The sequence below is a fragment of the Halichoerus grypus genome, chromosome 4 (genome assembly GCF_964656455.1).
Source record: "Halichoerus grypus chromosome 4, mHalGry1.hap1.1, whole genome shotgun sequence".
Classification (NCBI taxonomy): domain Eukaryota; kingdom Metazoa; phylum Chordata; class Mammalia; order Carnivora; family Phocidae; genus Halichoerus; species Halichoerus grypus.
Genome location: NC_135715.1, coordinates 68,996,772 through 69,024,196, shown reverse-complemented (window position 1 = coordinate 69,024,196; position 27,425 = coordinate 68,996,772). Strand labels below are relative to the sequence as shown.

Here is a 27,425-nt window from a genome sequence, read left to right as displayed (position 1 = left end):
CTCATCAATCCTCAAGTGTCCCTTATACACAAAATAACAGCCATCAAATTGGTGCAATGAGCTCATTAAAGATATTGTTTGGCCAGACAAGGCTCTTGTTTTAGGGGGTGACTAAGAGACTGTCACTTCTTGGGCCAGGAGAATGAAAATGCTCTTTGGGCTCTGGGGATAGGATAGAGATAAATTGTTGATACTGTCCCTAGGACATCCCTCCCCATTTCAGTCTGCATCTTACTGGGCTGTTTTCTATTGAAAGACGACTCCTCACTGATTTATTCAGCTCTGTGTGTTCTTGAAGTTTCTGCTATTGACCTACACAAGGGAGAGAACGTTAGAATGTTCTTTATGGACAGTATTAAATTCATGTTAAAGACCTACCCTTGCCCAGTGGTGCTGGGGCTGGCAGAGTCATGCAAGCTCAGCACTTGAGAGCAAGTGTCTGTCTCCTCCACTTTAACCAAGAAATGGTTAGAAAGTGAACCAAGTCTGGAAAGAGTCAGCCAGAAGTGTCATCCCACTTGGGTTATTTGCTTTTTTTTTTTTTCCTCCTTGCTGAAAACAGAAGTGAATCACACCCTTCACTGAAGCCATGCAGCAGGGGGAACTGATGCAACGCTGGTCACGTGGCACAAAGAAGAAAGGCCCATTATGCAAACCTAGTTCTTCATTGTGTTCTGGCCTAAGGAGAGGTTAAATATCCACACTGGGAAGCAACACAAAGCTGTGGCTCTGAAATGTGAATCCTCTACATGGAGGAACCGTGACTTACTTTTTGTCTCTTCTGTATTCTTCTGCCTTTTTGACCACTGGATTCACTACCTTTGATTATAGTATACAATATGAAAAGAATTTACTTAAGCTTGTTTCATTTCCTTTTCCCATATGATTTGGGTTTTTTATGAACATACGATTTGCCCCGGCTACTTGCTTGCTATGTGACCTTGAGCAAGTCACTTAAACGGATTCCCTAAAAAGGTATTATCTATCATGCATGTCTTTATAAATAAGTAATGAGTATATATATCTATGTATGGAGCCATAACAATCAAAAGAGTTTATATTTATGAAGTGTTTAGTGTATAGCCTCACTTGCAATGGCTCAATAAGTGGGAGCCATTGCTATTATTAATTTACCTATTTCATGCTCATCTAAATTTTTCTATGAGTGAATGCTTTTATCTCATTCGCTCATTGCCAGGACAGAATGACCTGGGGTTCTCTGTGACATCTTCTTGTCTTGGGAATCTGATCTTTACCACTTCATATAGTGGACATTTTGGTAAAGACGTATGTTTTTGGAACTTCAGAGACTACACCATCTGAAGATATCCGAGGTGAAATACCTTTCTTTCAAATTCAGAATTGTGTAGAGTGACTGATAACATATCAAGGTATTAATATATGTTATAGTTGCAGCATTTTCTGTGTCACATGAATTAAACATTAAGCATATGTTTTTTGGACCTGAGCTGAACTCCCCTTCCAAGTATAATGAGTTCAGGTGTCCACTGTGGAGTGAAATTTTCTCTCACTGCCCCACTTCCCCTAAGCTTTCTACACACTGCCATTGTCGCAACAGTGACATTGTTGTGTAACTGTGCTTTGCCTGTCTAGGGACCACCCCCCCCACCCCCTGCAACCGGGCAAAAATCAATCATCTTGTCATTGTCGGATTCCCCAGCACATTTGAGGACACATTGGCTGTTAATAAACTGATAAATGTTTGACAGACTGGATAAAATGACCTGAATGGGCGTGGGAGGCTTAGAGCCAAACTTAGCTAGCATTTATTTATCCCATCGGTAGATCAGCCCCTAGCGAGCAATACCAAATGTTTTGTACGTCAGTCTTTTATTTCAAACAGCAACTTAACATCTACTCTTGGCTATAAAGTCCCTTTCTTTCTGTGACCCTCACCTGTTTTCCTTGAGTAAATTCAACAAGTTCAGTTGCACCTTTGTGTTCACAGACCTCTGGGCAGATGTGTCTGTGAAACTCAAAATGAAGTTAGAGTGAAATAATTTTTTATTGATGTCGTGATCAGCCAACTTGAGAGAATATTTCTGTGATAGCTTATTTTTGCTTTTGTCTTATTTCTCAAAGATTTTTGTTGAAGTACAGTTGACACACAATGTCACGGGAGTTTCAGGTGTACAACATAGTGATTCAGGAACTCTATGTGTTGTGCTGTGCTCACTGTAAGTATAGCTCCATACACCACTATTACAGCACTGACTGCATGCCCTGGGCTGTGCCTTCCATCCCCGGGACTGATTCATTCCACAACTGGGTACCTGTATCTCCCACTCCCCTTCGCCCATTTTGCGCATCCCCCTTTTTGTTTTTGTTTTAAATCTGCTAACCCTGCCAAAGATTGCTCTCTGTAAAAATAATAACAAATATTAATATTTGTCCAAATGTCATTTAAGTTACATGGATTTAATTTAACTTTACTTTTAAACCTTCCAGCCACTTTCGCCAAATTAGAAAGAGACCATTCTTGGTGAAATCTACCAAGTTGATATAATTTTTACTGCTCAAGGTCTTTCCCCACGTGAGAATTTATTTGGAGAAACTGATTGCCTTACTGAAAAAAAGTCTGAACACAAAGATTTTTCTCACGATTTTCTCATGAGATGGATGTACTCAAAGCATCAGCCCAAATTGGACATGCTCGAAAAGTTCCAGGAAGTCCCTGAGAGCGAATCGGCAGGCCCTCCTTTCCTTCTTGTAAATTATTAAAGGCCTCCTCGTGTAGGGCACCATGGCAGATAGAACCCTGCTCTTGCCTTCCGTGAGCTTTACAGTAAAGGACCGCCTGCTTTGATGAAAGAGGAGATCTAAGGAAGCTGCAGAGAGAACAAAAATGCTGATTAAATACATGTTCTACCTGTGCCAGCCATTGTGCCTGTACTTAGGGAGACTGACCTACAGAATCATCAAGAGGAGGAAGTGATTCATCATTTTAAGTAGGAGGGAAGAGGCTAGGAATAGTTCCAAGAGGCTGTGACATTTGAACTTGAAGAATGCTACAGAGAAGAGCACAAGGGGCAGAGGGAAGAATGTGAGCAAATGTAGGGAGGTTTGGATGTGGCCAGTTCAGGCAGCGACAGCTGGATCCCAGGGTCCCTGACAGAGAGTGCCAGATGCTGCACAAGTTGGGTCAGATCACGAGGAACGTTGAAGGACCTGCTGAAGGCTCCGGGCTTCACCCTGAAAGCATGGGGCAGCCTCCACTGATTTTTAGACGAGGAGCAACAGGGTCAGATCGCAGCTCACTCTTGGTCTTAGCTAAAAATGAAGGTGGGGAGAGTCCCTTCAGGGAAAGCCCAGGAAAGAGGTGACAAGGACTCAAGGTGATGGTAAAGGTGTTGGAGAGGAGGGAGCAGTTTTAAATTGTTGGAGGTAGAATTGCCAGGATTTGGTTTCTACCCTAGGTCCAGTCTGTGCTCTATTAAGCAAGTACAGAACACGCATGATTCTGTAGCTCATGCAAGCTGCTTAAAGGGAAAGAGACAGAAGCAATTACCTGAGGAACAGTGTTTTGAAATTATACATTGAATAGAAACCGTGCTCTTTAAATAGAATATTTGTGTTGAGGATAAAAGGGGATGGGAGAGTTGTCTCTCGACAGTACTCATTTGGTTGACTGCTCCGAGGTAATACGGAGGTGTTTCGCAGCGGCTGTGCATACCCTCTGTGGAATTTGTTTCATAGTTATTCCCAGGCTACAGATTGGCAAGTTTTGTTTTGTTTTGTTTTTTACTAAAATATACAATTGAGGTGACCAAATGACCTTGAATCCCTTGAATGTGCAAATCATCATCTAACGAATGGTGCGCAGCCTGCTGGAATGCTTTGGGGTGGTGTTAGGGTGTCAGTTCATCTAAACTGTCTCAAGCAGTTTGGACGTGTGGAAGTCTCCTAGGAAAACGTACTGTGATTTTCACGGGAAACCGATGCCCCATGAAGGGGCCCAACGTGGGCACTTCTTAAGCGATGAGGTTCAAGATGATCTCTGTTAGCTGCTTTTTATTGTACTCCTAGCCAGACGTGGTTTGCTGCTGTCAGGACAGACAATTATCAGTTGTTTCACTTTTCCCTCACTGTCCAGGGAGAGCCGTGTTCTTTCTGGCGCCAGGTGTACCTGCGTCAGTCCTTCTAGGAGGAAATTCCTCCCACTCATAGGCAACTTGATCATGACGGATTTTTCTATGTTTTTTATGCCAATTCAAACTCCATCCCATTAAGGCTAGTTAAATCAGATTCTCCCAATGCCTCTTGCCCTTCCCTTACATGATGAAACTTCTGGAAGCTGCGTTAATTTTCATGGGCTGCCAGGGCATGACTAACAATTTCAGAATGCCACAGAGTGCTCTGGTAATAATAAGTAATGGCATGGGGTATGTCATCACTTAAGAAAGTAAGGCAGACGTGCACCTAACTTGATTATAAAAACCTCTACTGTCTTGTGTACTCTCAATTCTCTGAATGAATATTGCAAAATAATGAACTTAAAATTAATTTATAATTATATACCCACCCACCACACAGTATTGCAGGAAGACAAGTCAGCATGTCAACAAACTCTACAGAGGCTGCTTAAGAATGAGGATTATTCAGGTAGAGGAACCTATAGCAATATAGAGGTGATCAGGGATCATAATTCAAGCCCAAAGGTTATGCAATAATAAAACTCCATTCATATAGTTACATATTTAAATATTTTCACCCCCTTCCAATTTGGGAGCTCAAAGTTATTGCATCCCAGGATGTAATTAGCTAAGGAAAATAACCATTTCCCTCTTATTTGGTTAAAGGGAGGTTTTTATGGCACAAGTGGAGTTTTTAAAAGGTCTTTGAAAGAGAAGATGGGCCAGCAGGATGGGGAGGAAAAGGAATGTCAGATAAAGAAGTGTGTAGTTCCACCGTGGAAGAAGCAAAGCAAAAGAGCGGCTTGATGGCTGGCCAGAGCAGATGGAAGGGAATTCCAGAACTGCCTGTCAGAATGAAAAAGAAGCCCAATAAAAATTCATACCCACTTTTGTCCTTTTAGCTTTCTAGTTAAATATTGAGCCCATTCTCCCCGGCACTTGAATTCCTCCTGAGTTTTCACGTGGATATTAACTCCAAGCCCACTAGATTACGTGCCCATGATGAAATGATTCCATGAATTAGAATAGGGGTGTGCAATTTTGGCTAATGGGAGTCTGTATTAGGAAGTCACAATCTTAGACGATTTCACCAGGTTTCCTTCCCAAAGAGATGTGGTTTAAAAAATTAAAAATTTAGGGATGTCTGGGTGGCTCAGTTGGTTAAGCATCTGCCTTTGGCTTAGGTCATGATCCCGGGGTCCTGGGATTGAGCCCCGCATCGGGCTCCCTGCTCAGTGGGGAGCCTGCTTCTCCCTCTGCCTGCCACTCCCCTTGCCTGCTCCCTCCCTCTCTCTCTCTCTCTCACTTATTATCTCTCTGACAAATAAGTCTTTAAAAAAATTTAAAATTTAAACAAATCAACGAATATTCATTGAGAACCCACTGTGTGCAGAACACTTCAGTGGAAGCCTGGGTGCCTTGCAAACAAGTGTGAGGTACTTACCCCCAAGAGGCGGGCAAGGTGGAAATCCATGAGGTAGTTAGTGAGAATGATGGTAGCAACACAGGAGCTATTACAGATCGGTGTGTGATCAGTTGTCATGTAGACGATAATACTCCAAGGGAGTATTAAGCTGTTTAAAAGTCTGGTTCCTAGTCAGTTTTATATTTTGGTTTTATATGGATTTGGTCACCATGTGGAAGCATTTAATATCAGAGAGATCTTTTATGGTGTTTTTGCTTCTCAACTTCTAGGAAGCAGTCTGGTACAGTAGGAAGGGTATGAGCTTCTGAGCCAGAAGAGCTGTATTTGAGTCCTTTTCCTTAGCATTTACTGGTGCGCGATCTTGGACAGGTTAATTTAATTTTCTCGGCCGTCAAGTGGGGATAAAGGTAATCAACTCTCAGTCCCACCCAACCTGATACTTTTTGAAGTGATTAATAAATCTTTGCTTATTAAATCAATAAATCAATATTTTTATCATTTATTTGTGAATATATTGGACTATGCGTGGAATTGGACTAATTCATGACTATGCAACACTGTGGCTTTTCTTAATGGCTTTCCATGTTTATTCACAAAAACTTTTTCCCATATATCCGTCTTATAATAAGCAGTAAGTGGTCTTGAGAATAGCATGTATAAGAGAAATATAATGCAGGGCACATATGCAATTTTAAATTTTTTAGTAGCTGCATTAAACAGCTTTAAAACATCTGAAATTAATTTTGATGAAGTATTTTACCTAGTTCAGTATATCTAAAGTATTATTTCAACATGTAATCACCATAAAATTATTAATAAGTATTTTACATTTTGGGGGGGACTATTTCTTCAAAATCCAGTGTTTGTCTTACACCACCAGTACATCTAAATTTGGACACCAAATGGGTCAAAATACTTTATTTTTACTTAGATTTCATAAAATTGATAATTAAATATAGTTTCATATATGCAGTTCTTCCAAACATAACTAAATTTTTTCTGATAACTGAATGAAACATCAGGTTTTAAATTTTAATTTAAGCAAATTAAAATTAAAATTGAGTAACTCAGTTGCTCTGGTCACAGTTTCAGTGCTTAATAGCTCTATGTGGCTAGAAATTGTCTTGAATGGTTTTTCAATAAGATCTTGGACTTTTAGGCATTTCACCATTTCATAATATAAAATAAAGACACTCTAAACCTGGATTGCATTTTGGGATTTGCCTTATACTGACTGTGCTTAGTAGTAACTTCTGACATCTAGCTTGTCATTCTGCCTGCTAGACTAATGAGATCTTCTTTGACTAAAACTCTCTAGATTAGCCTAAGGAAAGTTTAGTTAGTTCTAAAATGCTGCAGGATTGCTGTCTTGTCGTAGTATAAGTCTGACTTTATCATATATGCAAATGAATAGTCTGCATCTCGGGCTGTGTGACTTGCCCAAGGACCTGTGGCTAGCTAGTTGTGTGGCAGAGAGAGCCCTTAAACGTGGACTTATGGGTCCATGCTACCATGGAATCTATATTTTGCTTCATTTAGGTGCAGGTGGGTTCCTGATGCCCTGCTTTGGACACAACGTCTTACCTGAAGGAGGACCCTTCTATTGGGCCATATTTTTTGATTCTCCAAAGTATCAATAACCCAGAATACAAGGAGAACGTCTGAGTTGTCTCAGAATCCTCCTTGGGCCGAGCAAAGTTACGGAGATGAAGGTGGTGAGGAAAGAAAATTCCTTAGTAATAAAAAGCTATGTGCCTTCTCCCCACTCCACTGCACTTTTAAAGGCAAAATTTAAAACAATTATAGCCCCCAAAATAGTGGTGTTCTTACTCCATACATTTCTGTGTATAAATTTCTCTTTTGGAAATTTCTCTTGCTTCTAAGTAAAACCAGTATAGATGATACATAAGCACTAAATGGAAATGGACATGGGATATTTAGCTGCATGGGTCCCTAACATTCAGGGTAGCCTGTTCTTAGACATTGTTGGATTCTATATGCTTTCTTAATGAGTGGCAAAAAAGACAATGGGCTAATTTCCTGCATTAACCATGTCGGTAGAGATTATATACATAATAGAAAATGTTAAAAATGTGCAGACAAAACTTCAAATTCAGAAATCTTGATTTAAAGCATGTTCTCTTTGATGCAAATGGTTATTTACTCTCATTCTGACTGGACTTACCTGAACTCCAGTGAATGAGTCCATCGGAACTGGACTCCCGTGGTCAGGTTTATTTTATTAGGTATTTAGATGTTTTGGATGAAAATATAATCCTTCAGAAGTTTTCACCCTTTGTTGACACCATGTCCTCTAGCACATATGCCCCCCCCCCCTTTTTTTTATTCTGGGCAACCATTCGGAAATGTCTTTAAGGACTACTAATTGATTCCCGAAGGTTTACTCTAAAATGAATGGCATTGCCCAGCTTTTGTTGGCATAGTCCTTAATTGTGTGAGTGCTTTTAAGAAATTTTGCATCCATCAAGTGATCATTTGCCACATCTTGCCTTTTGATTTTCTACATCCCATTTGCTTGAGTTGTGTGTAAATAAAAGTTAGACTTGGAGGAAGAATTTGTGTTAGTCTGTGTATAAAGTACTTAGGTTTGGGATTGACATCTATTTGGAGCAGAGAAGAGGAACCTATGAGGCTGTTTTAAGGTAAGAAACAGATTAAGGACAGAGTAAGCAAACCCTAAGATTTTTAGGTTTACTTCCTGATGCTTCGTTATGTTGGAAGTCGCAAGTTTGAGGTTACCAGCTTGATAGCTCTGTTCAGACGGTAACTATTTCAAACTTTCCTCTGCATTCCCCTGTCTAGGGAGAGACAGTTACAGGATGCTCAATTATCATTCATTATTACATATTCCCAGAGGTCATCAGTAGCTTCCAAACCTGGCTGCACATCAGAATCACTTATGGGGCCTTTAAAAAAAAGACAGATTCTACCCTCACCAGAGGTTTAGATTCTGTTGGTCTTTTTGAGGCCCTGGAATCTGTACTTTTTATAGAGCTCTCCAGCTTTGGGTCATTTCTGGGCTTTTTCAGGCCCCTTCCCCACAAAATAAATGAGTTAAAGTCAAGAAACAAGATCAACACCATAATCCTCCAGAATCGTATAATTTAAAGACTGTAGGCAGGGGAGAGATCCAGTTAGGGATTATAATTGTAGAACAAGGGAATGTTTATAAGCTGATGGAAGGAAATCACGAGAGAAACTTTTTGGAGCAAAAGCATTTAGAATCCATAAGAACACGTAACATGTAAATTCTTTCACTTCTCATTTACATAGAATCCCTTCCACTTCTCCTCCCCAAGGCTGGGTTTAAGTCCACCTGGTAATTTACACCACAGGTGATACATGGAGGCTTAAAGAGAGCCTCCATGTAGGTTCAGACGATCTGTACCTAATGAGCATCGCACACCTATTGGGAGAACACTTCTTTCATGGTGGCTTGCTTCCAGAGGCACTCTGTGCCAAGACAAACCAGTATTTTCCTAGAGGTCTTCCTGGTAAACATTTTCAGGCTGCATGTGTTTGCAGCATATGTCTTGAGGCAGTTACATGCTTGGCAAATACTCCCCACTACTAGATGCCTCCTTGATAGCCACAACTTCCAGGCACAATGACACATTGTCTTTTCGGAGCTCTCTGATCTGCAGGTGATGTTTGCTTACGGTGTGCTTAATTCTGGTGCTGTACTTGATTCCTACCCTAAGACAGCCTCAGAGGCTCTTTGTCTCTGAAAGACTTATTAATACAGATGAATGAATATATTCTATACTATGTTATGTCATGGAAAAAGAGTGAAAAGACATCCTTTTGGCACTGGCATCTATTGTTAACTGCCATATTTCTGTGATAAAACTTCAATACTTGTATTTCCTAAATTTGCAGAAAGAGTAATGTGTGTGTTATGCATATAAAATGTAACCACTTGATTACTGAAATGTTTCATTAAATATATCACAAACTAGTTCTAAAGGCTTCATGAGAAATACTGGATTTATAAGACCAAGGGTGAAAAAAGAAACAAGAATCATCATCAGCTTAAGTTATTTATCACTTGAGGGTTTTGAATGAAATAGTGTTTAATATGATCATTTTAAAAGCTGGCTTTTTCTTCAAGGTGGAAAAAATTTCTTGGTTGGTGTCTAAAGGATATTTCTTGCTTCCCATAATATGGTAGTGTGGATTGACATTGACATTAAGGAAGGTAAATAGACCACGAGGCTACATTTAATGAGAGTGGTTATGTGATCTAACCTTCGTGCTAATACAGTAGCTATCAGTCGGCCAGTAGCCTAAGAATAATCTTTCCTGAAGCAGTGAGGTAAACTAAACACACCCAGGAACTTCCTTGCAACTTCTAAGCTTGTGAAGGTAGAATCGGGTTTGGACTTTCATTTGCCCTTAAAAGTATTTGCAGTCATGCCACCAGGCCACCCAGAAGCAGAGAGGAAATTTTTATGAGTATTAGATTAACTGTTAAAGTAATAATTTAATTTAGATTTGAGGGTTATTATGGAACTATCAATTAAACATGCCAGTAATCCAGTTGATTTTATTTATTTAGATTATATTAAAATGCATGACATTTATTTAGCATCATCAGGGAACAAATGGTGTCTGAGGAAACTTCTCCCAGTCATGAAGCTTAACTCTTGAAGTGTCAAAACATTTTAACTTAATAATTGTGAACAGAATTCTTTCTGTTAATTACCTTAGTATTTTCTATATTATGTCTGTGACTATAGGATGCTAACATAGTTTAACCATGTCTAAATGAATTCAGATCATTAACAAATGTATTAATTAATAAAGATTCTATAATATATGGCTACCTTTGGAGCTTTGAAATGTTAAGAGTCAACTCTTTATTTTTTTAAATATTTTTATTTATTTATTTGACAGAGAGAGAGACCGCAAGAGAGGGAACACAAGCAGGGGGAGTGGGAGAGGGAGAAGCAGGCTTCCCAGTGAGCAGGGAGCCCGATGCAGGGCTCTATCCCAGGACCCTGGGATCATGTCCTGAGCCAAGGGCAGACGCTTAAGGACTGAGCCACCCAGGTGCCCTAAGGGTCAACTCTTTTTATACTAAATTATCTTTAAGTTCCTATCCTTCAAAAGTTTTATGTCTGCTTTTTGTTGTTCCTGATTTTTCAGTTACTATGAGCCATCAGCCATCAGCTGTCACTTAATTCAGCTGTCAGTATGCCGGACTTTAGAAGCCTTCACCCATCCACAATTACTTTTAATCTAACATAGCCGGAGGAGGAAATTAGGGTGTTAGAATAATGTCCACCGTCAGAGAAGTAACTTCTCAGTGGAGATGGAAGAGGTTAGGTGGGAACTCTATCAAAGTATCAAAGACTCTGAGCTTTAATAGAAGGACTTTATGCCATCTGTCTAGACTATAAGGACACCTTTGATTATTCATTACTTCAACTTTTACTAGGCCCTAGGGACCCAAAGATGAAAACAATGTGGTTCATGCCCTAAGGATGCTCCCCAAACCAGTAAGTGCCTGGCTGTCACAGAAGGACAAATAGACCATGGAGGGCATCAAATAAGACTGTAATCTCTGGAATTCAGCTGGGTTTTGAATAAGTGAAATTTCTAGGTAAAAAAAAAAAAGATTATTTGAGGGCTGCTCTTAAATGTATACAAAGACAAATATGCTAAGGTTACCATTGGCTTAGAAGTTCCAATTCATTGTGTGTGTGTATATATATATATATATATACACACCACATCTTCTTTATCCATTCATCAGTTGATGGACATTGGGCTGTCTCCATAGTTTGGCTATCTTGCTATTTGCAATGATGTGGATGGAGCTAGAGTATATTATGCTAATGAAATAAGTCAGTCAGAGAAAGACAAATACCATATGATCTCACTCATATGTAGAATTGAGGAACCAAAACAGATGAACATATGGGAAGGGGGAAAAGAGAAAAAGGAGGGAGGAAAACAAGCCATAAGAGACTCTTAACAGTAGAGCACAAACTGAGGGCTGATGGAGGGAGGTGGGTGGGGGATGGGCGAGATGGGGGATGGCTATTACAGAGGGTACTTGTGATGAGCACTGGGTGTTGTATGTAAGTGACGAATCACAGAATTCTCCTCCAGAAACCAATGTTGCACTGTATGTTCACTAACAAAATGTAAATTTTAAAAAAGAGAAAAAAATAAAAACAAAAAAAAGAAGTTCCAATTCATATTAAGGGAAGTACTAGACTAAAAATTAAGTGCAGTGACCCTGGGAGTTTGACAAACCTGCATCCGAATGACCTTGGGCAGTTTTGATTCCTTTCTGCCGCCTCTTAAGCTGGAGATGTAATGCCTACCTTATTAGGTTGCTGGAAGTAATATGTGAAGAGTGCCTAGCAGAGTACCTGAAGCCCGGTGCCTGCTAATATTCTCTTTTCTGCCCTTTCTTCACCTTGCACCCCCCTTACAGGTTGTTTGGTAAGGGGTATCTGTAAAAAGAGTGAAAAATAAAATGACAAATACTTTTTTTGATATTTCTATGAGACTGCCTGAAGTCATGTTCTTTTAATTGAATGACAGTCACATCATTTGGAAGGCTGCTCTAATAATAGCACCAGAGATTGGAAGCTGACAAAGTGCAAATTTTCAGTCAAGTCTTGATTCCAATTTAGATGTGGAAAGAAGAGAGTTGAAAAAGAATCCTTGTTGCTGAAAACACAGATACGTCCATAGGCACACTCTTGTATTAGAATTGTCTGGACCCCTTTGAGTAAAACATAAACCAAATACCACATGTGCACATCAGCCAACTCTTTAAAGGTTATAAACCCTGAATGTGTGAGACTCAGTGGTGCCATGGGGCATCTTTGCTGGCGCCTTCACTTGCCTAAGTGTTCATGTGGGTAATTTGGACATGTTTCTCCTTCCTGTGAAAGGCTTCAGTTCATTCCCCATACTGTGCCGTTCTGTAATTCCAACCTGTAATGCTCAAGAAAGCCTTCAGTGACCCTGAGTAAATCAAGAATAGAAAATTACTTGGCTTTCATGCTCTTCGCAGCTGTGTTAGTGAAGACATAGATTTTCATTGACCCCCATAGAAGTCGTCTGTCAGAAATCATGCCCACTGAAAGATCAATTAGTTACACTTTTGTTTTTAAGTAACTTTGCAGTTTTCTTTCTCAGTCTCTTCACTGGTCTAAACCTGCTTTCGTTTGGGGGTGAGATACTTAATGTTCACCAATAAATAGTGGCTCATTCCTGGTCTTATAAATTAAAAGTTTTTTAACCAGTTGATTTAGGCTGTGCTTTTAAAATAATAGAACTATGGAATTAAACCCAATCGCTTTTCATTACTGGTTGTATCAACAGATGTTCAGTGTTTCATTTTTCCTTAAGGGTGTATGGTTTCTCACTGACTCTTGGCTTCACATGGGGATTCTCTGCTATTGGTTTTGTCTGTAAGAATTTAAGCTGTTTAAAGCTGTTTGTACTCGTGGCCAAGAGCTCCTAGTTCCCAAAGCGACGGTTTATCACCTGCCCCGTGTTATCTCTGCTCTTAAATTTCTTCAATCACAGAACACAACAGCGCGGGTGAGCTAGATCTGTGGGTAGCGCGTGCATTCGGTATGCATGGACTGTTTATGGTGAGCCGTGTGGGTCGGGCTCATGTTCCTGGAGTGCTTTGAGCAGCTTTACTAATCTGTCAGCATAGTATGTTCTCGTGGATAAATATAGACATACGGGCACTCTGTGAGTTGTAGGTCACTGTCTTACTGTGCAGCTAAAAATTGTCCCATTGGTATGAAGAGTCTGCCTGGACGGAAGGCCTGTTTTAGTTTGTCTTCTACTGTAGGTCTTTAGCACCTGACTAAAAATACACCTTGGCCAAAAATAAGAGAGCCCTACCTTGTGGCTGAGACACTTATGGTGCCATTGAGCATCGGGATCATGGAGTCCGTCATTATGTTTTTTTGCTTTGGAACATAGTCTGTGTAGCAGTTCCAGACTGTTCGTTTGGGTTCCTTTTCAGGCTCATGGAGATTACAACAGCTTGTTGGAGACGATCCTGTGTGATCAGCTTCATAAAAGGGCTTGGTAGGTATGAAGGGCTGGTGACATGTATGGCGTGGATCGTTGGTTGTTAAATGCTGAATGTAGGGAAGATTCTCCTAAAGGTTTCAATGGATGGGGGTGGGGGGTTGCCAATTGCATCTGCATGTGGGAATTTACTTATAATGTCACTGTTCAGAGGCAGGAATATTGCTTTTTAAGTTTCTGTTTGGGATTGCAGTATTGCAGAGGTAACTTTTATATGTAAGTCTGTGGAACAACAGGCTGTGATGTAATGGAATTTTTCTGTGCACTGAAGTTTCACTAAAAGATTCAGTACGACTATCTGTGCTGCAAAATTGCAATCTGTAAAAATAGCTTAGGATGTATTTGGAAAACAGGTAATACCATTGCATTTCGTATTACAGCAGAGTAGGATTTATGCTTGATTTCTTCTAAATATTAATGTAAACACTCAATTATTTTGTTTAAAGCATTGAAATAAGCCTGAGGCAGTTTTTCCTTTGCTTTTGGCTTTGCGTTCTCCAACATTTACAAATAAAATGTTTTCTTTTATTGTTTACGAATCAAAAAACAGGATACCATGGGTTAACCAACATTAAATGGGTCCAAACTGCATACCTCCGCTTTTCTTTGATCAGAGTAATAGCCTGGTTACATTAGTTCTAGCATATAACCTTGTAAGCAATACTGTATAACAGTTCAGAAAAATTAATGAGAGGAAACTTCCATGACACAGGGTTAATTACATGCATCTTGGATATCGACCGTTTAACTTTCTATTTAATGAAGGTAGGAAAAGTTAATTTGTAAATGGCAAAGGCACAACATATTGCTCTAATAGAAGAGAAATATTTTGTTTATTAATGATTTGGGAGATTTAATTACTTGTTAATTATTCTTCTGCACTATCTCTAAGGAAACTATTAGATATTTACATGTGATACCATTCTGTTTCTAGGAATGAAATCTCTATTAGTCATTAATTTACTCCTTACTTTGTGGTTTATAAAAGTTGAGTGTGTGTTAAGGAACTTTTTTTTTTCCTCTGAGAGATTTTTTTTTTTTTGATGTATAACAAGTGTACAAGTTAAATGATAAAACTTACAGTTTCGTGTATTTAGAAAAAATGCTGCATCATATTAGGACTTATGTGAACTACTTAGTATTTTTGTTGTTTGATATCCCTTGGATACGTTACTAACCCTCACTGTGTTTCCACTGAATGGACCACTCCCATGATTTGGCAGCCATCTTAACTCCTTTTTACTCACTGCCTTTCTTGCTCCCAATATATAAACTTAACTTTTATAAGGGGTCAGTAACAACAAATATGTTTTCCCTGAATTCATAGATTTATCACAGCCTCACTGCCTTAGATTATAAACTTCTGGTAGGCATGTATCAAGTGAATTTTTTACATAGTCATTGTACATCTCCGTAACTATTTAAGAATCTAATGAAACCTAAAATCTTTTTTTATTAAATGAGCAGTCATCGAAGGAAATAAGTGCATATGAACCAGGAATTTGTTTTGATGTTGACAAAATAAAAAACTAACTAGACTACAAAGGATTTCACTTATTCAGTTAATGTATTTAACAAACGTTGAGTGAGCTTCTACTGTCTACCCTGCACTGGAAGTTCTTCCTTTACTACAGATTTTGGAAATGTATCTTTTGTTATCATGTATATTATATAATGCATATACATAATGTCTATATCATATATACGTATATGTATATTATTGTATACATATGTATGTGTATATGTTATCTAATAGAATGCGTATTGCAGTGCATATTGTAACTGTGTGTATGCATTTTATAATATAATCTGTATTAACAAAGACATATGTAGGATTAGACTCCCTTTCAGGTCACTGCCTTCATCATGTAATTTGAAAGGGGATCCTGCAGAGGAATAGCTAAAACTTTGCTTTATGACCTTCATTTGTCAAAATATGGCAGCTTCTGGCGCTGCTCCTGGTGGCTGTCCCTGCACATCCAGTCTTCTCTGTCCTCATTGTCCCTTTAGGTTGGGCCCCTGTGTCATGCTCCCACTAGCACAGTGGCAAAAGCTTCTGACAGAGACGTTCTTCTCTTTCCCTTGATGCCCAGCTTCAGTATGGTTCTAATAAAATGGCTCGGAAAGCCAGGCTTGTCATTTGGGGTAATGTCTAATGTCCAGATAGTGGTCTGCAAGCGACAGCCTCTAGAGCCTTTTTGACCACGACGCACAGAAAAAAACACATTTTGCCTTATGACCCAGAATATACCCCCCATACACATCTGTAAGTGGGGACAGAGACTGAAAACGAAAGTTTTGTGAAATAGTGCTTACTTACCCTCACTGTGCAGGATGTCATCACCCTGCTATTTTCTCTTCTGTGGTTTTCTATTCTATCTCCTTGAACTCATCCTGATTAGCACCCAGTAAATAGGTTTGATGATCGAGTAATGGGTCACAAGCCGCACTTTGACAACTGCTTTAAAGATTTCATAAGCCAGGCATGCTCAACACACCGATAGTCAAGTTCTCTACTGAAATGACATGCTGTCATCCGTGAGGCTATATTCTGCTTCTGGACAGATTGGTGCTTTATTTGTCAGCATCTTGCTTGGTTGCAGAAATAGCTCTCTCAATAGACTTAAGTGTGAGTCTTGGGTTGAATGTTGGGCTTCTAAGCTGGAGACAATTCATGACCTTATAGATCTCAATGCTTCCTTACTCCTTAATGCAGCAAATACTTATTGAGTATTAAGCTAGAAGGTGAGGATACAAAAGGAATAAAACAAATTCCTTGCCCTTGCAGCACTTAAGTGCAGTGGGGAGACAGGTAGAAAACAAATATGTAACATGTTATCATATATCGATGGGAGGTCACTGCCCTGCAGGAGGGTAAAGCTAGGTATAGGGAAGTACCAGGGAGTGGCTGGCCAGAAATGAGTGAACCACCATCAAGTGTCCTTTCTTCCCTACTTATATGAATTCCTACAAGCCCAGCACTCCCCATCCCCATTCTCTTCCTTCTTGATGCCTTCTCTGAGTGTACCTATCATCGGTTATTTCCAGGCCTCAACTTCAGTGTCACCATCCCAGAGAGTCCTGCCCTGACCCCACAGTCACAGATACGTCTCCTCTGTTCCTTCACAGCAATTCCTATTTTGTAATTATATTTCTGGGTGTATTTATTTTCTAATGCCTGCCTCCCCTGCATACTACCAGCTCCCCCAGCAGCTAATGCAGTGCTTGGAGTAGAGTGGGCCCTCGGTAAATATTAGCTGATTGAATAGATGAACAAATGAAATACATAAATAAATGAAGCTAACATATGCTCTCCTAAATGTATGTGCTCTTCCAACCTGACACTGCCTTGTGGCATCTTGTAGCTGAAAATACTACATTTTAAAAGTCTCTCAGATTGTCTTTTTAAATTTATCTTTGAATTCTCCCCAGAACTTTGCAGAGTAACTTATACATATCAAGTGTCGAAGAAAATTTGTTATTCAGCTAACTGATTAGCTGATCACACTCATAAACTTTTGAGACCCAAATATTTCTGAAAGGAGTCAAACTGTATTGTGATATATGTATGATAAAGGATGGCTGTGTAAATGACACCCCACATCCTTGTCATGTGTCCTAAGTGTAAAGAAACCCATACCACTCGTCCCACATTTGGTTCATGTGGAAGGATGTAGTTGGACCTGAGATCTGAGTGAATATTCAAACCTATGTGATGGAACCTGGATTAAAGATGATGTTTGATTTTTAATGTATTTTTAATTGAGTTTAGTTCCTCAATGGAATAATGAAGGAATAATAGTATTGCTTCATTATTGCCATTATAAGATGTAGGGAACTTTGTACAAATGAGCCTTATCTTTTAAAAAATGTTTTATTATGAAATTTTTCAAACACAAAAGGGGAAAGAATAATAGTACAATATACAACATATCACCATCACTCAGATTCAACAGTTATCAAGACTTTGCCAGGTTTGCTTCATTTATACCTTCTTTCTCTTTGTTAAAGCATTTTGAATCAAATAGAGCAATCATTTCATTGAACTCCATACAATCAGTATGCATTCTAGAAAATATGGATATGTTCTTACCTACCCACAGTGCTAATTTCATATCTAACCAAATTGACCGTAATTCTGTGACATAAGCTAATCTCCAGTCCATTTTCAAGGTGCTTTGATTGTCATTTTTCAGAAATGTCTTTTAACGGTTGGGCTGCTTCTGTCAAGATTCAGACAAGGTCCACACGTTATGTTTGGTTGTTCTGTCCCCTAAGTCTTCAATCATCCTACCCGTTTTTATCTCCTCCATTGACTTGTAGAAATTAGTGCAGTTGTCTAATAAAATGTACCTAACTTTGAATTACTTCCTTGCTTCCTTAGGGTGACATTTAACTTTGTCCTGTATCCTCAATGTTTTCTTTTAAATGGACATTAGCTGAATGTTTTGAAAACTTGATGAACATGGACATAGGGCAAGTTACAACTCCCTCTCTGCTACACTGCCAAAGTAATTTCTGTTCCAGTGGTAGGAGCCTGAAAGCCACTCTGTCATTCAGGAGTACGTAGCCAACATCACTTTCAGTGGTCGGGTATAGGAACTCTGACCAATATCCTGCCACTGGTAGGGAACTTTGAGAAAGCTTCTAGAGTTGATACTCTAAAAATGCTTCTTAAACACCTTAATTATTATAACATCTCGCCAGGAAATCTATTTTGCATGTTTTCTTTATTGGGAAAGGGTGATATGACTGGACTTTAGGTCCATCTGTATAAGATTAACTTACTATCTTCCTTCCTGTTTCAGTAGACCCCATCCAGATTCCCATCTTCATTCTTCTTCTCATAATAGGTCCAGTGGTCTTTAATTTGTATTGTCCTTCAGACAGCCCTTCTTTAGCCCACCCTACACAACCCCAGTTCAACATTCTTCCCAGAAACCTGCTAGCTCCTAGTTGTCCTCTAAATAAAGTCTAAACTCACTGGCTTGCCATTCAAGACCTTAATTCTAATCGTAAGAACTAGAAACCTACATTTTTATTTTTATTTATTTTTATAGGACTCAGGAATTTAAGTTTTTCATATATATACTTGCTCAGTTATTTCATTCACAATCAGATGGGTTCAGTTCAACAAATATTAAGTAAGCACAGTTGTTTAATTAATTACTCCAGGCACTATGCTAAGTGCATGGAATAAAGACAAGATGTAGTCCTGTTCTTAAGGACTTTACAGTTCCTTAGTGAAGAGAAAGTTTGAACATGTGTGCTAAGATAGGCCTGTGTGGTAGGAGGATAAAGGGAGGGAGGGACGAGGAGAGACTCTTAGGAGATGCCTCCATGCACCTTTCATGCTATTCCCTCTGACTAGGTTGCCCCTTTCTCCTCTCTGCCCATCAGAATCCTACCCATCCTTTAAGACCTGGATCAAATGCCATCTATTCCGTAATGTCTGGCTAATCAGTGGCCCAGAAAAGAGATGATGCTTCTGTCCTTCACTAGACCTAGTATAGGGTTTTGTGAAAGGCAGACTCTCAGTACATAATTCTTTTTTAATTACAGCACAAGTGTTGGGTTTACAGTTAGGAATAAAGGCAGGCTTCCTCACATGTCCACCTGTAGTGTAGGGACTTGCCAGTCTCAAGGTGAGTGGAACCGGAGAAGAAGTGGAAGGGTTAGGATCATTTGTAAAACCTTCCTCCATAGAGAGGATAGATGATACAATCTCACCTAATTCATATTAATTCAAGGGAAGGCAAGTGTTAATTTTTTTTAATTTTTGTATTTGAGTATAATTGACACACAATGTTACATCAGTTTCAGGTGTACAACACAGTGATTCAACAAACTTATATGTTATGCTCCCCACAAGTGTAGCTCCCATCTGTCACCATACAAGCTATTACAGTACTATTACCTATATTCCCTGTGCTGTGTCTTTCATTCCTGTGACTTACTCATTTCACAGTTGGAAGCCTGTACCTCTCACTTCTCGACACCCCTTTTGCCCATCCTTGTACCCCTCCAGCCACCATTAGTTTGTTCTCTGTATTTATAGGTCTGATTCTGCTTTTTGTTTGTTTATTCATTTGTTTGTTTGGGGTTTTTTTAGATTCCACATGTGAGTGAAACCACATGGAGTTGATCTTTTTCAGTCTGACTTATTTCACTTAGCAGAATACCTCTAGGTGCATCCATGTTGTTGCAAATAGCATGAGCTCATCCTTTGTGTGGCTGTGTAATATTTCATTGTATATATAACTGTATATATATATATATATACTCTGCCTTCAGCTCGTGACCTGAGCTGAAGGCAGATGCTTAACCAACTGAGCCACCCAGGCGCCCCTTCAGTGTATATTTTTATATAGTCATGGAATATTGGTGCAGAAAGGAAAACCTGGCCTAGCCTCTTTAAGGATAACAGATAGGGGCACCTGGGTGGCTCAGTCATTAGGTGTCTGCCTTCTGCTCGGGTCATGATCCCAGGGTCCTGGGATTGAGCCCCGTATCGGGCTCCCTGCTCTGCGGGGAGCCTGCTTCTCCCTTTCCCACTCCCCCTGCTTATGTTCCCTCTCTCGCTGTGTCTCTCTCTGTCAAATAAATAAATAAATAAATAAATCTTTAAAAAAAAAAAAGAATAACAGATAAGGAAACTGAAGCCCAGTTGGTGCAAGTTCATCCCCAAGGTCACATGGAGCCACACTCAGACCTTTGACTCCCTTTTCAGTGTTCTTCCTATGTTTTGCCTGAAGAGCATTAACTTAGTTAAAGTTAATGAAGCATATCTATAGGCAAATGGAATTAAAAACAATGTTATTAACTGGATTAATTGTTTTGTTTTCCCATTTATTTATATCGGAGGCATCAGACAATATAGTCCCAGGCCAGCAACTTTGGCATAACCTGGGACTGGTTAAAAATGCAGTTTATTGAGCCCCACCCCAGACCCACTGAATCAGGTGGGGCCCGGCCTTCCAGGAGAATCTGATGTGCAGAGATTCTGATCACCACTGATTCACATTGTAAGTCAGCATATCTTTTTCAAAGTTAACATTAAAAAAAAAAAAGTGCAAAGCCTTGTCCAAGTGATCACAAAGTTTGACTCAATGGGTTGCAAATTAATGAGATTTTGCTGCATAAAATAAGCCAGAAGAGGAAGAAATGGAAAGGAAAAGAAAATGAGAGAAGGAAGAGAAGATGGCCAGTGAAGGACACATGAATTAGAGCAGTTTGTCGGTTCTGTTGGGGAGAAGGAAGCTGAAATTCAGGATTATCCTGCCTCTAGCAGGTTATTCGATCTTCTTTTGGTGAGAAAGGACCTTGAAATGTCAATGTAACCTCATCTTCCTTTGCTCACAGATCTTGGCAGACATTCGTTCAGGCTCTGATGACGGTACCTACTTTGAAAATCGGGAAAGGTCCATGTAATTGCATCTTAGCAGATGACAGACATTTATAAAGGAAATAACTGAAGTGTTACTGTCATTTCTCTCAGATAAAATACTGGAAGGCAGAGGAAGGGAGCGAAGAAAAAAGGGCAGCAGCGCAATACTTCTGTTCTCTTTATTGAACTCCTTCACTCTCTCCCAGGTATCAAGTCTTTGGGAGACCAAAGACAAAAATGGTTTGGAGAGGCCCCAGACTGAACAGAAGTTCAGTTGCTCCTTGTTCGAATAATAACCAGCTAAAGTTGATATCATCAGTATATCTAGGAAGGGGTAGTCTCTAGACCTTTCTAAGGTGTGTCAATAATCAGATTTCACATATTTTATGGGTCTTCAATTCTTTTTTTTAAAGATTTTATTTATTTATTTGATAGAGGGGCAGAGCACAAGCAGGGGGATCAACAGAGGGAGAGGGAGAAGCAGGCTCCCCACTGAGCGGGGAGCCCAACGCAGGGCTTGATCCCAGGACCCTAAGATCATGACCTGAGCTGAAGGCAGACGCTTAACCAGCTGAGCCACCCAGGCGCCCCATGGGCCTTTATTTCTTAACTCCTTTTTTGTACTCCTAGCCCTTCCCAAAGCCCTTCTACTGGCTGTAAGATGCATTAAAGTTTAAGAGGGCAGACAACTTTGCAGGAGGGACCTCCATGGCTGGCAGTTATGTTAGCCTTTCTAGAAAATCACCAACTATACTAATCTATAGGAAGCTTCATTCTCCAAGTCACAACATTTATATTTTATTTCTTCATCCCCTAAAGTCCCAGAACTGGCTCATACCAGGGCCAAAGTAAGGGAACTTACTTTATTCAGTCTTCATCATAGACAACTGGTTTGTTTTTAAATTCAGGGTCATACACGAAGCTCAGAATATATGCTATCAGAGAAACATGGGATCAGATCCTGGGTCAACCACTCTGTGACCTTAGGCAAGGCACTTCATCTCTCTCAACCTACATGGTTTTATCTGTAAAAGTGAGATTGTTTGGCCTTCTAGGATTATTTCTGAGGATTAAAGACATTAATTATCCTAGAGAGATCGTATGGACCCTGAAACTTGAAGAAACACAATTTGAGAACTATAGAACTATAGGACTGAGAGAACTAAGTAGTGAAAGAGAAAGGAAGAACATTTTATCAACAAAACTGGGAGGAACATTTCACATTACCAGAATTATATAGAAATTCGTTAAGAAGAACTTACCGTGTCACTGATTATATTTTCTTCCAAGGCAAAAAGCATTTCTGAGTATTTTTACCTTGTATTCTCTTGACTGATTTTGAAATATATAAAATTAGGAATCATCCATCTCTTTGTTAAGAAATATTTTTCTATTGCTCAAACTAATTGTTTCTTCTTACCCCAACATTTTCCATTTCTTAATCATACTCTTCAGAGGAAAATAATTCTTCCTATCACATTTGGAAGACTTTTTTCTTTTTATCCTAATTTATTTTGCATGGCTTTTAAAGTTTCTGGTCATTTTGAGTATTTGCAGTACCTTTTAAAATGCCATTTCTTAAGCACCCTCATAAATGCATTAGTGGACAATTTATTATACTTCTATACACAGTGTGACATGTTCTCACAGTAGCTGCGTCATTCTTGGTTTGTTATGTTTTATGAAATGTTCCTGTAATGCCAGTAAACAAAAGAAGTCTTACGGGAAAAGAGGGATTTGGGGTGGACATCAGGTCCTAAAGAAGGATCCCAGCATTTGGGTACTAATGGGATTTGACCCCAGAACCTACAAAAGGAATGAGTCCCTGAGAACTGGCAGAAAGAATAATGTATATTCAACTGTGAACAAAGAACTGTAATCAATTTACTCCTGTGTTGAAAGATAGGTTACACTGATCCCTGGGAAATAAAGTTGTTTAAATGAACCTCCATTTCTAAGAGCAGGAGCTACTTTGAACAATTACCACCATATAATCTCAGGGGCACTTCAAAAGAACAGGAAACCTTTTTTTTTTTTTTTTTTAATTTCAAATGCTCCGAGGCTGATTCTAGTTATGGGAACATCAGAAACAGCATTGAGTGTTTTGAACAACTGGCTCTGTGCTTGTCCATCGTTACAAGCTGGAGCAAAGCAGACAAAGATGGTCCTCTTTCCTGAGTCACATACTCCATGGAGGGAGGCAGAGGAGCTGTGTGTCGGATGGGCATTTGGGTCATGCCCTTTGCAGCCTGGTTAACATTCTCATTCCCAACCAGAACTGACACAGAAATGGGCGGGCCAAAGGGATGGGTTGGAAAAGCAGATCCTGCCCACGCCAAATATTTGTTCGGATTTTCTTAGACACCAAGAAGACACACAGCTTTCATTCCTCTCCACAGCAGTTCCAAACTAAAATATTTGAACATTCCTCTGTCCCCTCACTCTGTTTAATTTTCCTTTTTTTCTTTTTGAACATATTGTGATCTGTGTGTGTGTGTGTGTGTGTACACAAAATTGCTGATTGCATGGCCCTGCCTCAGCAAACCGTAAACTCCGTGAGGGCAGGAACCATCTGTTCTATTCACTGCTATCTTCCCACTGCCTAGAAGAGTGAGTGAAACCTAAGTACTCGTTAAATAAATATTGGTGGAAATGAATGAATGAATGAATGATTGAATGAATGAATGAATGATAGCCTGTAAAGAGTGATGGTATTAACTTCACTGAAAATCTGACTGAGAAAACCAGTTGTTTTCCTGTAACAAACAGTGCCACTTTTAGCTCTGGGACGTTCATATGAGGAAACTCATTATGACATTAACTTTCCTTTCGGTGACATAATAAAAACGTAGCTGAACTATGAGTTGTGGGGTGTTTGTATTGGTGTTGCAGTTAGGAAGTTAGTAATTCCTGGAAATGTTGGTAATTCAGGGAAAGTGTACTGAAGACCTTAGCCAGCTAAAAGCGGCCAGCCTAAAAGGCAAGCTATTAGGCAATGACACTGGGAAAAAAATAGTCATGTTCGAAAGATCATCGCTTGCAGTCAGAAATAGATCTAAAAAAGAAGTAATGAATGGGCCACAAAAGCCGAAAAGAGACTTCGTACAGATGAAGGAATGGAGCCTGTTCACTGTAAGAAATAGAGACCCAGAGAAAGAGAGAAAGCAGCCCCTGGAGCCATCCAGCAGAACCAAATAGAAACAGAATTTGGAATAAAATAATAATATCAACAAAACCCATTTAAGATACAAGAATGCAATGGAGAAAAATTCGAACGTGTTAAATGCAAGATTAAAATGTAAATGAGAAAATCTAAAAAGAAAGCAAATTTCCAAAAGATTCGATAAGTAGGGTCCTGGTCAATAGCTGAACGCGATGCTCTTCTTCAGGGCCCCCACCTCAGCTTCCCACCCACAGGAACCCCAGTTTGGGTGACTTCCTAGGGACATTGAGCTGATGTGTGCAGATGGGAAGATGAACTGAAGAAGAAAAGGAGAGAGGATAAAAGCAGATGAAGATGAAGCTCAAAAATGTATCCCCTGCAGGAAATTTAAATGAGAGCAGTTTTCAATCTAGCAAATGAAATTGTTCCTTCAACATGTATTTTTAGGTGGGGAAGATGAGGTAACGGTGACCTGTCAGAACCCTTTCATGAGCAGGGATCCCTATTCCCAGAGGCGCCGCCATGGGGGCGGCTGGGTGGCCCAGACCCCGCCAGGTCGGGAGGGAATCCTGACCTGGACCCCCAACGGTGGGCGGACTTGCTTGCCCGGCTGGACAGAAAGCAGTGGAAACACTGTCGGTGGGGAAGAATTGATTCAAACAGGAGCCGTCTGCATTGGCAGATCAGGAAAGGGGCCGAAGCGTGGCTGTTCCTGAAATTGGCAGTGTGTCGGTTTCCATCAAAACTAAGTTCCAGTTACAAATCAGACCCTATGCGGAAAGAGATGTAATTCTTCAGAGCGAAATTCTTAAGCTTAATTCTAAATTCTTTGTACACCCAAACCATTTTTGTAGGCTTATCTTTTGGAAATCTACATCACTCTTTTTCCCCACCTTCTCTGGTACAGGACTATCAAACATCCTATAGCCTTTCCCTAGGAGTTAGGGTCTTCGTCATGAATCTTAGTTGTGACAACATACCAGATGGACACATCACTGTCCCCACACCTGTCGGAGTGTCTGATTCTGTGGCCCTTTATGCAATGTAAAATAGTCATGATCGACTTTACGCAAGTTCATTTTTAAGTTTAGGAGGCTTTTTAGCGTAGTGCCATTTTTTTTTCCTTCTTTTGCTCTTGGAGTTTGTACCCAGAGATGTTGTCTCTTTCCCTCGTAATTTTCTGTTCCCAGACCTCGTGAACTTAAAAACTAGACCATTGATTTTTTTTAATTTAATTTAATTTTATTATGTTAGTCACCATACAGTACATCATTAGTTTTTGATGTAGTGATCTTAATTGTGTGTAGATTAAAAGCAAGCAAGGGCAGAGGGAGAATCTAACGATGTCTTTCTTATAGTGATGTTCTAGTGTTTGGACTAGTATGGACTTTGGGACTCAATTTTGACTACCAGAGAACATGGGCTTCCTGGTGCTCAATTATATTGTCACCAGATAACTGAGTTACTGAAAGGTGCTATGTCTTATGTTTACTTTTGAAAATCATTCTGACAAAAGGCTAGGGTTTGTTATGAATTAATTAGGGTAGGATGAAGAGGAGTTATTAAAACAGAGCGGATCTTGTTCAAGGACGCTTACCCCATTGAATGTTACTGTGTCTCCGTCTGCCCAGCGGATGGGTTTGAAGCAGGAGTGATGGGCCCCCTCCCCTTGAATCTCCTTCAGTGCTGGCACAGGGCTCTGCTGGGCTAGGCTAGTTCCAGCTCGCTAAGGCTATGCAGACTTTTGTACTCACAAGGATGTCTGGTTTTGAAGTACAGGGGACTCAGGTTTTTTTCTGACAGCAATGACTTGGTACTTTGGCCATTTAAATGGAATATTCGTCTGAGAGACATTCCGGGTATCTGGATTTCAGCTCTCTGGTTCAAAATGCAACGTTGCAGGCGGCCTGCCAGAGGTCGCCCTTATGACAAATCCTCTCACTGTGGTTATGACTTTTGGGCCCCAGAGTCTTATAATTATGGATCTGATCTTGCAATTTTATATTACATCAACCTGATTCGTGCTGACTTCTAGAAATGGATTAAATCCTGAGGAAAACTAAAGAGAATGAAAGATTGCCCTTCACCTAGACTTTCTTGGTTTATATTCCAGTTTCCAGGCCTATGGCACAATGCCCTTGATAACATTAGGAAGATATCTCATGGAGACCTTATGTCGCTCTGTAAGTTAGCCTTGGGAGGCTTCCCACTTCCAAAAGACACCTGCACTGAGACAGAAGCAGGTAAAGCAGAGGGATGACCAGCACTTAATTGGCATCACCTGATTTTGAATGTGTCCAATTAGAATAAGTCATGCCTTTTAGGGAGCTGCTTGGAGCACCGTTTAACTAATGACTCTCGATTACAAATACCGCACCCTCTTCCTTTAAAGATTCTAACGCTGGATTCTTCTCCGAGAGCTCCCTCCCTATGAATCACTTCAAGATGTACAGAAATAAAGTAAGCTGTCACTTTAGGTAGTTATTTAAGGAGATCTATTGAGTATTATCTGTGTGAAGAACTCTGTATTAGACCAGGAGGTGACAGTCTTGTTGGGAAACTTTCAGGGGTATACATGTAGCAGAATATATGGTTCGGTTATAGGTCCACACCTGGGATAAACTATGGGACCAACTGATAATCACTTCACTTGTCCACTGTCTTCAGAGTCTGTCTTAGGTAATGTAGGATGTACAATGCCAAAGAGTGTGAGTTAAATGTTTAAATCTTTTAATACATACTTATCAGTGAAGGGTGGCCTGGTGAAGGTAGGTTTTGTGGACATGGATGTAGACATGGTTCTGAAAGGACAAGAGAATTAGATGAGCAGAAAAGAGTGGAAAGGAGGCACAAGGGAGAACAGTGTGCTTACGAGGGCATCAGTATGACTCAGGTGCTGGGTTCAGGCAATCTACAGAAGGCTGTCAAAAGCAGGCCATGTGTTTGAGGCTGGATGATAATTAAGAGCCACTGAAAATCTTGAGCAGAAAAATGTTATATTAAAGCCATGGGGACGAAAGGAAAATGAGTGAAAGAAAGTCAGCAAAGGCGTTGCTATAATCATCAAGCCTTAAATCTCCAAGGGCCTGGACTAGGATGGAGCTCATAAGAATGGAGAAGAAATGGAATACTGTACCTAAGACATATTTTATTTTTATAACTGGAGAGACCATGAAGTTTAGTGGTAGTTGAGTTATG

The 27,425-nt window shown here is 39.9% G+C and overlaps 1 protein-coding gene across 15 annotated transcripts in view; it reads left to right on the top strand.

Annotated features, from left to right (window-relative positions):
- FRY (FRY microtubule binding protein) overlaps window positions 1–27,425 on the top strand; it is a 425,755-nt gene that overhangs the window by 188,951 nt on the left and 209,379 nt on the right. For 2 of the 15 annotated variants that reach the window (XM_078070487.1, XM_078070488.1), the window contains exon 3: window positions 13,610–13,674. The exons of 12 other annotated variants lie outside the window; for them this stretch is intronic. In XM_078070487.1, the coding sequence (XP_077926613.1) occupies window positions 13,614–13,674 (61 nt within the window). In that variant the 5' untranslated portion in view covers window positions 13,610–13,613. Of the gene's footprint in view, window positions 1–13,609; window positions 13,675–20,681; window positions 20,703–27,425 lie in introns of those variants that run through there. One more of the 15 variants, XM_078070491.1, reaches the window with a different exon arrangement.